Source organism: Nipponia nippon, unplaced genomic scaffold, assembly GCF_047370975.1.
Source record: "Nipponia nippon isolate SJK-2023a ecotype South Korea unplaced genomic scaffold, ASM4737097v1 scaffold_6, whole genome shotgun sequence".
Lineage (NCBI taxonomy): Eukaryota > Metazoa > Chordata > Aves > Pelecaniformes > Threskiornithidae > Nipponia > Nipponia nippon.
The window spans coordinates 53,472,232-53,486,792 of record NW_028262380.1 but is presented as its reverse complement, the minus strand read 5'-3'; the positions used below and the strand labels follow the sequence as shown (position 1 = coordinate 53,486,792).

Here is a 14,561-nt window from a genome sequence, read left to right as displayed (position 1 = left end):
GGAGAGGCCATCGGTTTTCTCCCCACAGCTCGAGGTGGTCTGTTCGGCTGTCTTGGGGCAGGGGAGCAGGTTCTCTGTTGGTTTTGGGGTATGTCGATGCTTGGGCAGTTCCTCAAATGTCTTTGGAAAAGTGGGGTTTGTGACAGCAGGTCTTGGCAGTTAGCACCTCATGGGTCCAGCAGATTGATTGTGTTTATGTTTTTCTTCCTTTAATTAAATCCTGGGCACAAGCTGAAGTGATCCAGTGACATGAAGGCCCGGCTTTGATCCATCCAGGGCCCCAACCCCATCCTTCAGAGCACGCTTAGTTCAAATGAAAGCAAACTACTAGGTTTGCAGCCAAATTATATTAGGGTGGCTCACAGCAGTCAGCTGGGATATAATAGGGTGTTTCTTTAGGAAGTCAATAAAGACAACATTGTCTAGATTAAAAATCACATATGAAAATATTTTTCTGTGTAACCAAGGAAATTACGCTTTATTAAAATAAAATATAGCTTACATAAGGGAAAAATAAGCACTGATGTAGGCTTTGTGATTCCCTATTTCCTTGGTAACTGTCTCTATTTTGTTTAATCCTGATAGCAGCAAAACAATAACATGCATGTACCTGTGAGTGCATGTATACTTAAAACACTGGCGTGTTTGTAATTTGTTAGTGTGACCTACTCTGGTATAGGGCCTCATTGTGCTAGACCCAGGACAGGTACATACAAGGTTACTGTATTATTAACTGCCTAATTAGGCAAGACGTACAAAAGAATGGGTGAGATCTCTGTTGTTTTAGTGCTTCTGATGTTGTAAGGGAATTTTCTGTTTGTAGATATGGTCCCAAGTTATCACCCCTTTCTTATCCCTTGTCTCAGACTCAGATCAGCTGTTTGTCTCTGTACAGTAGCTGGCAGCCTTTGAAAACGCATTGCTATTTTCAAGGCAAGGCAAGACAGCTGTTGTGTGGATGGGTGGGAGGGAAGGGGACCTGAAGGGAAAGGGTAGGCGTGAAGGGTATTCTCCTGCGTTTCTGCCGTGGTGTTTCATTTCAGTTGGCATCGTGCCTCAGGTGAGTCCTTTGTGTTATGTCTTGACTCATTGCGCTTTCTGGGATGAGCAGTGTAATCCCAGATACTGTTCCTGTTGTGATGTGACCTGGTGCTGACTCGCTGCCTCCCCTCTGGCCCTTTGAAACCCTAAGGTGGAGTGGCTGAAGAACGAAGAGGTGATTGATCCTGTGGAAGACCGAAATTTTTACATCACCATCGATCACAACCTGATCATTAAGCAAGCCCGGCTTTCTGACACGGCCAATTACACTTGTGTTGCCAAAAACATTGTGGCCAAAAGGAAAAGCACCACAGCGACTGTGATTGTCTATGGTAAGTGATGCCTTGTCCCACTGCAAGTGGGTGGATGCACGCTCAAAGCGAGCAGTGGCACAGGAGGGGGATGCAAAATGCCTGTATGCAGCTCTTACTGTGGTGAGTGACCAGGCTGGGCCGCCTGTGCTGCCTCTTGACTTGCAGCCATATGCAGCCACTGCAGTCGGGGTTCATTACCGAAAATACTCAGAAGTACAGATCTGATGGCTTGGCTTATTGGTGACAGACAATGGTGTTAAGGGAGGAACAGGCACCTACGCAAACAGCTGGTTGCCTCATTGAAGAGAAGGTGATCGCTCCTGTTGCCATAACACGCACCAGCTGAATGCAGCGAGGAGCCACTGGGGCTCTTCCTCCAGCAGGAGCATCCAAGGCATTGCTTTCTACCAGCACATTTCACGTTCTTAGTGTCACTTTTCAGAAATAAGAGTAAAACTGGGAGGCAGTTTGTGCTTCCAGATACTGGTAAGAGTGTCAGAGCACAGCAGAATCTTCCATCTTATATCTCTTTAAATACACTTATTTTTGATGTCTACTGCCAAAACATGCTCTGATGTCAGGGGCAAAGCACTCTGGGACTGCAGTTCATAGGCACGCAACCTAGCTTAAAAATAAACATCAGGGGACTACAAAGCACGGGATAACATTATTCTGTGTCTGCATCCGCAGCCTCGATCTAACATTGACGATGGCCGTGCTTTGGCTGGGGAGGTGCCGGATGAGATGCCTTCCTGGGGTCTCTTCCAGGCTGTGTTGTGCTGCAGCTCTGCCCCACCGTTTTTTTTTGCCCCTGCAAAGTTACTGCCCCGATGCGTCCCAGGCGGGGATATCCACCAGAACAAAACCTGCTCTGACGACGTGCCAGCTGACTGTCCTGGTGTTCCTTACAATCAGCTTAATTATAGCATAGACAAGTAGGAAGAAATCCCTATGATTATCTCTAATATTCATTTCATATTCAGGGTAGCAGTTAGATTTAATTGTAAGCAGTTGCTTCCCTGAAGTTACAATGAGGGCCTTTTAGTTCAGTTTTTATAGAAAACCGACTGAATTGAGTTGATTAGCAGTGTTTGTGATATTGAGGGATGGACCATGCAAGAGCACTGTGGTTTGTAACTGTGATGAATGCAGAAACATAAAGATGTAGGCATACTGCAAGTCTTCCTCATGCATATACAGCATTTTTTTCAACAGTGCAGTCAAGAGACATATGTAGAGGACCAGCCGTTTTTATGGGGTTTGCTACCAGAGCTGCTTAAGGGTTGTGCCATATCAGAAACATTTGGGTTCAGTGAATCTGAGCAGTTGGTATGTTAGCCATACCCAGACGATGCCATTAGTACATAATGCAGCACAGCTCCTTCTTCATCCATTCATCTATCCCAGAAACTGAGGTGGATGAAAAAAGAGAGTCATCATAAATATCTTCCCAGAGATAAATACCTTCCCAAAGTCCAATAATAAAAAATGTGTGAGTTCACTCTGAACAGCTTAAGTATCTGTTATGGAAGTGCTAGGACATTCATATACACCGGCTATGTCCATAGAGGGGTGAGTGAAGTTGTCCTGATATCCTGAAATCACCTTCTGGAAAGAAAGGGAAAGAAAATTATCAATTTCTAATCAAAGCATGGGGGTCTCTCAGCATGCAGAGGTGATGGGTACATCTGAGAATGAGCTCGCGTGCAGGTTATCTCCCTTTGGAAAACGGCGCAGCTTTCAGAGTGCAGGCTCCTTGACTGGCAGAGCTGTGGGTGCTCTCTGAACCTGCAGAGATTTTGGCCATACACACGCCACCAGGTGCTTAGTGCTGGGTCAGGTCAGTTGTCAGGAGAAGGCAGGTCACCTGCCAGCCGTAATAGTCATCAAATGGTGTTTTTCATTCAGCATCAGCATTTCTTCAACTTGTACAATGACTTCTGGCATCCTGTACATTCGGTATGTTGGAGACATGGGTTTGTGTTTGTTCAGTGTTGCTTCCCATGCTCTTCCCAGCCATCACTTTTGACCGCTGTTGGAGGCAGCATGACAGAGCCAGGGGCGCCTTCGGGCTGAACAGGATGGCTTGCTTATGCGATCATGCTCTTTCTCTCTTGCTTTTCAGTGAACGGAGGCTGGTCTACCTGGACTGAGTGGTCAGTGTGTAACAGCCGCTGCGGGAGAGGCTTTCAGAAGCGTACGAGGACCTGCACCAATCCTGCCCCACTCAATGGTGGTGCCTTCTGCGAGGGCCAGAGTGTTCAGAAAATAGCTTGCACCACTCTGTGTCCAGGTTCAGTATGAACAGTACATAGCCCTAGATAAATAGTTTGTCACCAGTCATTTTAGGAGAAGACTATTAGTTACAAAAGCCTCCTTCTCTTTTTTAATAAATCCAACATTGCAGTGAATGAATATGAAATTATATTACATAAGTAGATAAAATAGTGAGCACATTATATCAAGCGGCAGAGGACTCAGACCCACTTTTGCGGGCAGCTTGCACTAGTGTCTCAGCCCTGGTAATTCAGGGGATTTGAGGGACATTCAGAGCTTCAAATTGTAGGAGATAAAGGTTGAAAGCTCTGGAAAAGGACTGAACTTTGAATATAGAAAGCAACTGTGATGTAAATATATTTGCAATGTCTCTTCAGTCCAGCTGTCACAGAAAGTGGAGCATCTGGGGTGTGGATGTTAAATTTGAGGCACGTGTTTACCTGACTTCAAATACAAAGACATTTATACTGGAAAGAGATGTGTATGCATACCTTTAAAAGGTATTTAAGTGTAAACTTCTGAAAAATACAAAATTGCTTCAGGACACACAAAGTACTTGGTGGCTTTTCTGTGACAAGTTCTGCCATCTGTCCTGTTGTCCAGTGCTTTCCTACCTTTGCAGTCCCACCCAAATTGATGGCAGTAGGGTTGTCTTCAGCTTGTGAAGCTTGGCCATCCAACTCTGGGTCTTAGTGGTGGGTGAAACTTAAAAGCCGAAATTTCATCTCAGGTCACTATTTCAAGTGACAGACTCCTGGCTCAGGCTGTGTCACTGCAAAAATTTCGTAGTTTGTTCTTCGGCTGTTCAATTTAGTGCTTTTGAAAATCATTTGCGGGATTTTGAAAGGCACTAAACACATTCCTGATTCTGCTCATGTGAAATAGATCAGTGCCTCTAGATATTCCTTTTAATAGAAAATATTTAACATTAAATACCTTCCTACTAAAGAAGAATTTCTGGCCAAGTTTAACTTTAACTTCTGTGTTAAAAAAAAATCACAGATTCCCGACTTTTTTACTTTCTTGTACACTTTGAGCACAGATTAACTGCTGACAAGTTTATAAAAAGGGGAGGAAAGAACAGAAATGGGGCTGGGGCAGAGAGAAAGGAGAGGGAGAGTGAATGTGCATTTACAGGCCCAAACCAGGACTTTAAGAAGAGCAGACTGACGATCCTTCTGCCTTCCTGGAAATGGCCAGGAGTTGCAGGCTGGCTTGTGCCAAGATGTGCATCGCTCTTGCTTGGTCTCACTTTTATGTACCCCATAACAAGTCATGTCCTTTCCTTGTCTCAGTGGACGGCAAGTGGACGTCCTGGAGCAAGTGGTCCACCTGCGGCACGGAGTGCACCCACTGGCGCCGGAGGGAGTGCACAGCCCCGGCGCCGAAGAACGGGGGGAAGGACTGCGAGGGGCTGGTGCTGCAGTCCAAGAACTGCACCGACGGGCTCTGCATGCAGGGTAAGTGCCGCTGTGACGCCTCTGGGGTCTGAGATGTGTGTGGCTACAAAAAAACTGCAATAGCTGCAGATCAGCATCAATGACCTGAAGTCACAGAATCATTTGTAGGATGGAGGAATGAGTTAATCCAGTTCTTACCAGTCTGGACACCCCACACTTCTTCCCTGAAGATGAATGTAATGCTGTCTGAGGTTTATGAAGTTGAGCAGTGAAGAATTAGAAAGTCTCATAACAGAACCCTCTCCCTGCTGCCCTCCCCACCAAACAGCCCTTCTCTCTAATACCGGCTCAGCATCTGTCCAGGGAAGCTTGGCAGTGACTCTTACGACAATGCAAATGAAAAATAGAACGTTTAGGGCAAAGCCAGCATTTTCAAAAGAGTGAACTTGGCAAAGCAGATTAGCTTGTGGCTTCTGGCCGTCAGGAATAGTGGGTGCATGTGTTTCTACATATAATAGTTATGCCCCTTTTTGAATTTGGGGTGCCCTGTAGTAGCAAGAAGTACCCTGTATCTATGCAGTGCCTATGCAAACTTCATATATAGTTATCAGCATGCTGCAGCCTCATGAAGATCAGCTCTAGCACTGAAGTCTATTCTGCCTGCGCCTATTCGTGCCATGGTCCTGCCTTTGTGACTAATAAGAGCGAGAAGTAAAAAAAAGTAGGCTTTTAGTGTGATTCTGACATATGCTGACGAACCATTAGTCTTCTCTGCACCCCATCCCTTCTCAAAAATGAGGTTTTCTCTGTTCTGCTGGTGCATTGAAACTTCCTTTCACATTTTGTTAGCACAATAACCTAAGCTAAAATCCTCACATACACCTCTCTCCTGTTCCTTCATCTTGTCTCTCTGCACTACTTCTCTGTCAAGCCTCAGCTGTTGCCCAAAGAGCTGTGGCTGGAACTATCTGGTATCTGTGTGTCCAGGTCATAAAATGCTTTGAGTTCTGTCATGAAAAAGGAGTCAGGAATTTTTGTTCTCTGAGGCAGGTTAGTTTTGACTGAAATAGTCACGATGACAGAAGAGTGACACTACTAGCTAATAAATAGGTCTACTTCTTGAATAAGTGCCATATAGGTGGCTACTGTGCCAGCAGTGATCTCAGAGCTACCCTGTGGCACACCATGGCCATTTGCTCTGAGATTTCTCAGATGTACAAAAAAGGCTTCTTCAGCATGGCTCACACAAACGTCCATCACTTTAAAAACTATTAGTCAATGTCAGCAGGCTATAAAGCTGTAGTTCCTCAGAGTGTTTGTTTTTATGGGGAAGACAGAAAGGTGAGATTCAGAGCTCCTCTCTTTTTCTTTTCTAAAGATAGGGGAAAAAAAAAAATCCAGCCATGTCTTACTGTATAACACCTTGGCGACTTTTATAGTGGGGAAGCTAACATACCCCTAGCTCCAGTGGTGTGAATAAGTCATTATGGTAAATTAGGAAGAAAAGATACATTTCCCTGTACAGAAGAGCTCTTCACTATCAGATTATATTTAGACAGGTGTATGTCATCTTTGTGTATGTGCATAAAGAGGCCATTTAGGCAGGAGTCTTGTGGAAAAGTAGATATAATGGTACGGCAGAATAAAAGCCCTGTAGGGATCTCATTTATCTGTTGATGGTATGCTGCTTTTTATTTGTGAAAGTGGATGCTGAGTATAAAGCAGAGGTCTTCAGCGGGAGAGAGGGTGAGGCTGTTGTGAATCCTATTCTGCTTCATATATATGTACATAAAAAATGGTAATGAAAAATATACAGTCACATATTGACCTGCTTAGCTCCAGAGGCTGTGATCATCCTTCAGTGTTGGAATTTAATGGCAGTTTTAATGGTGTCTTTATACTCGCGGGGTTTCATATACCTGTAAAACTTACAGTCCTGCTCCCTTATCCATCACTGCTGAGAAGATTGATTTCCCGTACTTGGTGGCAGCGTGCCTGCTGCTCTCTCTTTTTCTTTCTTTCTCCTTCTCAGTTTATGCAAACCCAGTCTGAACACTTACATTTTTGCCAGTGTGGATCTAGATTCATAGCAAATCTGCCTGCTGAGCTAAGAAGAAATACAGGACTCCTTTCATTCCTAAACCACCATGCTTCTTGCCATGTTATTTGAGGCTGGTGGGGACTGACTTGGCACTGACATTTCTCCTAGCCTGGGGACATGTGGATCCACATCAGACTTTTCCAACACCTTCATGCCAGTGGGTCTGTTGTGGCACAGGTGGCACGGGGGGGAACGACAACTACCTTTTCTCTGTGGCTGTAGCCCTCTGGGAGATGTTTTGGCCAGCTGCTTACCTGCACCATAGCCAAATCCTGCTCCTGTGTGCCCTGGTGCTTCCTCCTTAGTGTCAGTCTTTAGTGAGAGCTTGAAGGTGGACTTTACCACCGTGAGTGTAGTTGACAGACAGTAGACAGACCCTTTTACCAGGAGTCACTAGGCTGTTGCTTTGACAAAAACCCACTTGTAAATATATCTCTCTATATAGCTGTACATAAAAGATATCCTGGAAAATGTTGCATTGAATGAGTCTAATTTACAAGCCCTTTCTCTTCCAGTCTATTATTCACTACAGTAGCATCAGCTGGATAAATCAATAAGCTCTTTCATCAGACTGCCCCTGCTCCAGCAAAGAGCAGCAGTCTGCACCACTATCGATTTCTGTGGGGATAAAAACTGTGGAGCTTTCTCCATCCCTTGTAATTACAGTATTTTACACCCAAAGCTGTAGTTTGTGCTTACCACTAACTGTGGCATTTCTCGTGCAACTCTGCTGTCACATTTATTCAGACTAATGATCTTGCTAGTACACACATACACTCCCTCATCCAGTAGTTAGTATTTTTCTGTTAACATGAAAGGATTAACAGTCATTAAAATAGAGAGCCTGCAGAGAGACAGCAGGCTGAATTGAAGAAGAAAAGCAGCTGTAGTGAAAATTTAGGGCGGTCATTACTATTTTAAGTTTCCAAATACACAATATTGCCTAGCAGGTCCCATTATAACAATTTTGTAATTCCCGTAATAGCATTAATATGATCTTCTGGAACAAAATATGCTGTAGGTGTAAGAAGAATTGGCTGGTTACCACCCACACTAGTTGCATTATTGCCTCCATAGTTGCCTTATTTCCCATTTGAAGTACGAGTACTGTGGTAAATACTTCAGTCCAAGGAACAACACTTTTAAAGGCAGGCATTGCATGTCACAGGGGATCGCTATAAACTGAAACACTGCAATTAGTCCTGCACTCATCCCACCTAATAACTTTGGTGGGCGTTCTGTGTGGGGACTAAGCAAGCAAAGCACTCCACTGCTGGCTCAAACTTCAGTACAAGTAATTCCCTTCACTAAATAACAAATACGTTTAAAGCAAAGTACGAGGGGAAGTGTTTTGCTGGGCCCAGTCTGGAATGACTGAGAGATCATGTCTGTGGTACCAAGCAGATGCTGCTTTGCATTATGTGTAAAATGCTGCTGCTAATCAGGAGGAGATGGACAACCTATGAAGAGAGTTAGCTCTGTTGCATGGCTGTGCTGAAGGCTCATTACATGAGTTGTGACGTGCAGCTGTCATGCTCAGAGCATGTCACCTGTGTCCTTTCTGTTGAGGATCTGAAGTGACAGTGTTCAGATCTGTATTCTCCCTGTCCTGAATAAACAAGTATAGAAAGTCCGTAGCCATGAGATTGGTGCCTGTACATGCTGGTAAAGCTGTTGGTCTTTCCTGAAATTATGCCTGTGGTGCACAGGGTTGGCATTAGCACAGCCGGAGGGCGACAACCAGTGCCCCTTCTTCAGCTCACTCTCAGCTTTAGTAGACCACTGTGGTTTTTCATAAAAGGCTGGCTAAGTTGTGCTTTCAATTTTTTCCAAAACACAGGGCTAGCTATCTTACAGCAGCAAGGTAATACCGAAGCACATGTTGTCGCTTGAGGGCTATGGATTATATAGTTAACATAAATAGTGCTGTTGCTCTGTGTGGTGAAAACTGTTCACGGTCTCACAATATGGAATACAAATCTGTCATTGAATAGGGCCAAAAGGAAATTCCCACTTGTGAATCATTGCCAAGTGTCATCAGATCCAGTGTGGACTGTTTCTTTGTTGCTTTGGATTTAAATAAATGAGCATGAAAAGACTGAGATCTGCTACTATCACTTAAAGAATGGAAGAAAATATTCAAAACATCTTCATCTGTCGTTACAGACAACACTCTGGACTAACTCTCAGGTCACTTTGGTTCTCTCCCTTCATGTAGTTTAAGTACTTGGAAATTCAAATAGCGAATACACCATTTGAGGAAAAGGCACCTATACCATGGTGAAGATGTTATTATCAGACCAGTAATTCTGTTCCTCGTTAAAAAAAGGCTGCCTTCTAGTCAAGAGTGAATTGATGTGAAATGATGACGGCAAATCTGTATTTGCCGAGCGCTTTGAAATCCTCATCTGAAAGGCAGTATGAAGTTCACAAGGTTCCCTCTTACAATGATAGTGCCTAAGCGAGTGAAAAAAGATGGTTTGTCATGCTTGTGCACGAAATGGTTAACTGCTGCCTTTTTCCAGTCTCGTGCCTGCTTATACACAGGTCTCGAGTAGAAAGCAAGATTAACCTGATACTAACATCTCTTTCTTCCCAAAACATATATATTCTGCACATGCCCTGCTTGTTTAATGTAACATGCCAGAACCTCCGATGGAAGCATTCATTTCCCTTTTTGGCTTGTTTTGAAAGCAGGCATTCAGGGAAGAATTAGATGGCAGAGCAGTTTGATGAGGACCTCTGGTCCTCTGGAGCAGATTAGTGTGCAAAGAGCAGGGGAATGTTTTCCAGACTCCAGGAGGTAAGCAAAGCTTTCTCAAGGGAGACTGCAACAGAAGCCTGTGTGTGCAGAGGAATGAAATAAAACCTTTTATTAAGAGCACGTGGGTCAAGAGAGAACTTCTAATGCGTTCAGTCTGTCAGCATAATGATTTAGCCACCTGGCCTGTTTCACTGAGCCCTTTCAGGGGGAGTGTCATTCATTTGAAGAATGCATCGCTTCTGTTCCTAGAAGAAGTTTTCTGTAATATTGTTATTTCATATGATGCGTTATTCTGTTTTTAACCCAACTGCTATGTAATGATGTAGCAGCCAAGGGAATTTATGCACGTATCTCAGAGTTACGACTCATCTTTATTTTTGTTGTAGCGACATGAGAAATCCCCAGCTGAGAAGCGTCCACACTCTGGTGGGCCCTCTGCAGCTGAGAACTCTTGCCTAGAAAACCTACTGCTCGAAGCAGATAAAAGCATTGAGAGAAAACAGAAGTGCAGAGCCACAGGCAGAACCCAGGACACTGAAATGACTGTGTCTTACCCCAGTCAGTTCAGAAAAAGCCACCTCCACATTAATTTTAATGAAGGGCAAGTGCTCTAAGGTCCCTGGGCTGTTTTGAAAAATCTCAACTAATTCAAAAATACTGTAGCCATGCAGAGAGGAGAAAACCCCCAACTTTGTCCATCTATAGTTTTCATTCTTCTTAATTCCCTTGGGTTTTTCTTTTATTCTTCCATTATTCCTCTGTACATTAAAAAAAAAAAAAAGTTACTCTGATGAAAGAAAAATGCAAGCTTATAATAAAGTATAACTGATACATTAACTTCATCGTGGAAAAAAGACTAACCATACAGTCAGGGTAATGAGTGTTTATATTTTCCTTACAATATACAAAGGTGGGTATATTTCGTGATTTTCACTTTCCTGGCAGGATGTCAGGCAGAGTGAGGTTACATGAGCAGCCCAAGGCTCATCAGGGAGTCAGTGACAGGATCAGGAGTAAAATCCAGCACGCTCTAGTTCTAAATCTGTGTTCTGCAAAAAGGACTAACAAAAACATTGGCAGCATCCTTAAATGAAAACTCATGTTGGGGAAGAAAGTTTCTATAGTTTGGGAAATGAACACTGAGCTGATCAACTGATTCTGGAGTCTCAGGGATTTTTGAGTTTACAAGCAAGAAAGCCAGAGAATACAAGTTACCTTACCTGTGAGCTTATAGACCTGGAAAGATTTTGATACGTGTCACTGAACATCCATGTGGATAACTCATGCTTTCCACAAGCCTTTTTCCCAGCAGTCCTAACAGTTTCGATCCTCCTTCTAGATCCCCTCCCAGCTGTCCCTTCCTTCATCTTGTTTTTTTGCCATGCGTCCCCTCTTCAGTGCTACCCCATGTCCTTATTTCAGCTCTCCCTGTAACCCATTTGCTCTTGTCCCGCTACAATTGCAAAACAAAGCAAACCCTAGGAAGTCTATTTAACATTCAGTCATTGCAAACGTGGAATTTGCAAATACGCAGTCTAGCAAATTGCGATGCTAGACGTGTGTTTACTTTTGCTGTCAAACATGCATAACAAACCCAATGTTAAGGTTCTGTGCTTCTAAGATACTAAAGACTGACATAAGATTTAGCCAAAAGGTCAAACTCCTTAACTGTAAAAGATTGCATAATGTCAAAATTGCCTATTCTAATCCACATCAAATTTTAGCAGTGAGTTATCCTACTCTTCAATCTTCCCCCACCCCCATATAGATGACATGCATGTTTAAACTCAGGCAAGACCTTTCTGACAATGTTAACAAAATGTCAGGAATCTAATTTAAAACGAAAACATAGTTGCAATCTTAATTATAGAATATCATAAACTCCTGTTCAAGGACAGAACAAGAGAGACTCCCCATTTAACCTACCCGATCAGGAAAGATCTGAGATAATATGCAAGTAAATAATCAGTCACAAAACCTCAAGCTCCCTGTTTATTAGCCCACCCTGAACATGCCAATAATTAGTCCTTTAGAAGGAAAATAAATTACTGTGCATTATCTCTGGGATGCCTGATATCATATCTGACCTTCAGCATCGTTACTGCAGACATGAAGGTCTTTCTTTAGAATAGCAAATATAGGAAGAAGCTGGGCACATTCTGTCTGAGAGTTTTTTGCAGCTCCAGGGACTGTTTGTTGTTGGGTTTTGTAATTTTTAACCACCACAAGTAAGGTATAAGATATCACATCTTCTTCTTTATGTGCTAGAGTTCCTGGGAAATAGCAGGGGAGATAAACAATTAAGAGCAATTACAATTCAAAGATTATTGTTAATATTTCTCCTGTGGTAAATCTGCATTAGCAACATATTAAGTGAACATGAAGCCTTACTAAACAGTCAGAATACGGGGTTTGCTCTAAGGTTGCTCTTGTGCCATTAAGTCCAACCCCTTGTAGAAAAGGGAATACTGGAAGTTTGTGCAGTCACAGTGTCTGGATGGTGGGACCTGCATGGAGCAATTCAAAACTCCAGGGTGTCAAATAAATTCTCCTAAATTCTTTCTCCTAACATGAGAATATGTGACTGTTTGTCCATCATAGGGGCTAGATGGAGACCTGTAGCATCGCAATGCAGCTGAGTTAACATTTTGAAAGCTATTGAAAGTCTTTTTTGAAAGTTTCCTTTGAAAGCTTTGAGCTTTTGCACATTGTATTGATCATCTAGAATTTCCTTTTAAAAAAATGAAGAAATTCAGCAAGCTGGTGATAGCTGTAGGATTGCTGAGAGGTTATGGTGAACTAGGTAAGGCAAAAGAAGGCATAAGATGTAAACAGGACTAGTAATGCTAGGTCACTGCTACAGTCATGGCACTGCAAATGCTGCAGGGGCATGTGCCTTTTTTCCTCTTTGTCTCAAAAATGTCTCTTTGTAATGGAATTCAGAATTCAGAATTGATGGATGTCTCTTCTGAGGAGTGCAGAGTCTTACAAAATTTCAATTTAGGCTTTGTATTGAGAATGGCATTTTACAGGAAAAGGGAAAGAAGCTGAATTTCTAGAACCTGGAATTCGGAAACAGCAGTATATACTATTTTTTACTTATTGACCTCAAAAATCAACAAAATCAAACCAAATTAAAAAAAAAAAATCTTAACATAATTTGACTCAAACTTTCCAGGATAATTTCTGAGACAGAGACTGATTGTAGAAAATTTCAGCCAAACCCAAAGTTTTTAAAGAAAATTCTGAGCCACTGGAGCTGGGGAAAGAGGAAGATAACTGAATTAATGCTGAAAAAAGACCTCATCATGGGAATTTAGAGCAGAACAACTGGGTGCATGTTGTTTGGGACTGGTATGGGAAAAATGACCAGCTTGCTGGCTTTGAGTTATTAAGTGCTGGAACTCATCTGACGTGTATGTATTGCAGAGAAACAAAGGGTTGTTCCAGTAAACGCTCATGTCACAGTGTATGCACAACAACCCTACTTCAAATCATCTAAGAACAGCTTCCTTCACATCTTAGGCATCTACATGTGAGAATTAGTCTCTGTTCATCTGTCCCTCGTAGTTCTGTGGTTCAGAGCCTGTTGCCAGCAAGAGCTTATTCCTACTTCAGTGTCGCTGCACTGGATAGAACCATCAAAGCAGAGAAAAAAAGGCAGCAGTTGAATGAGTGCCCTCTTCTTTTCTTATAGGCAATTTAAGGGCATTGACTTTGGAGCCAAAAGGGGAAAAAGTGCTCTTACAATGTGTTATGCTCAACCTGTTGAGATCATTGCAACAGGATGTTATTAAGACATGTCATGTGGCTAGGCTTTCAAAAGGGCCACTTAATTGCGTGACCTTAGCTCCTTTTGAAACTGCTACATAGAGGGTAAAGAGCGTTTATAGATTAGAAGCAAGTGGTGCCAGATTAAAATATGATGCATTAAAGAAACAAGCAGTTATGGCGCACTTTATGCAATTGTCACTTTATTAAATGAAAGTGCATGTCTCCAACTCTCACTGACCTTGATACAGTCTCAAAATATGTATCATTAACTGTGACCTCTGCAGCTAATGGTATAAAGCAATTTCTTTGCAGAATAATTGCAAATATTTTTGTAAATATGACCCAAACTGTGTAAGCCCTAGTAAATAAGTGCCCAGAAAGATCACCTGCAGCTACTGCACCATCTTACCTAGTTACTTGCTGGGAAGAGAGAAGGTAGTTGGGGAAAATACAAATGGAAAACTGGGAATTTTTCTTTCTCTCTTATGTGAATATTTTATTTTCTGCAAGCAACAGAGTAAAATATTTTCATAATCTGATCAATTCACTCTAAAATTAATATCCATTAATACAAATTCAGCATGACTAGAAAGTTAGCAAAATCTATTAAGGACCAAAAAGGGGAGCCAGTTACAAATTTTCCTCTGCATGAAGCCGTGACCTAGTGTTTTATACCACAGGGATAAAAGTTGTCTTTAAAATATGGCAGTTCGCAGGCCAAGGCAGTATATTTGCAGGGCTTTCTAGGTAAAATCGAACGCAAGATTTCAGGATGCCCATGGTCATGATACTGAGTTCCCAGTCTGAGCACCATGTGTGTGTATATATGCCCATGAATATGCTGAGGGCTAGATTCTTCCCCAGCGGAAAAAAGATTGCTTAGAAAAGTT

General features: G+C 42.6%; 1 protein-coding gene across 2 annotated transcripts in view; it reads left to right on the top strand.

Moving 5' to 3' along the window:
- Positions 1 to 14,561, top strand: part of UNC5C (unc-5 netrin receptor C) — a 263,508-nt gene that overhangs the window by 212,090 nt on the left and 36,857 nt on the right. For both annotated transcript variants that reach the window (XM_009474695.2, XM_087736769.1), the window contains exons 5-7: positions 1,193 to 1,373; positions 3,481 to 3,648; positions 4,928 to 5,092. In XM_009474695.2, the coding sequence (XP_009472970.1) occupies positions 1,193 to 1,373; positions 3,481 to 3,648; positions 4,928 to 5,092 (514 nt within the window). The remainder of the gene's footprint in view (positions 1 to 1,192; positions 1,374 to 3,480; positions 3,649 to 4,927; positions 5,093 to 14,561) is intronic.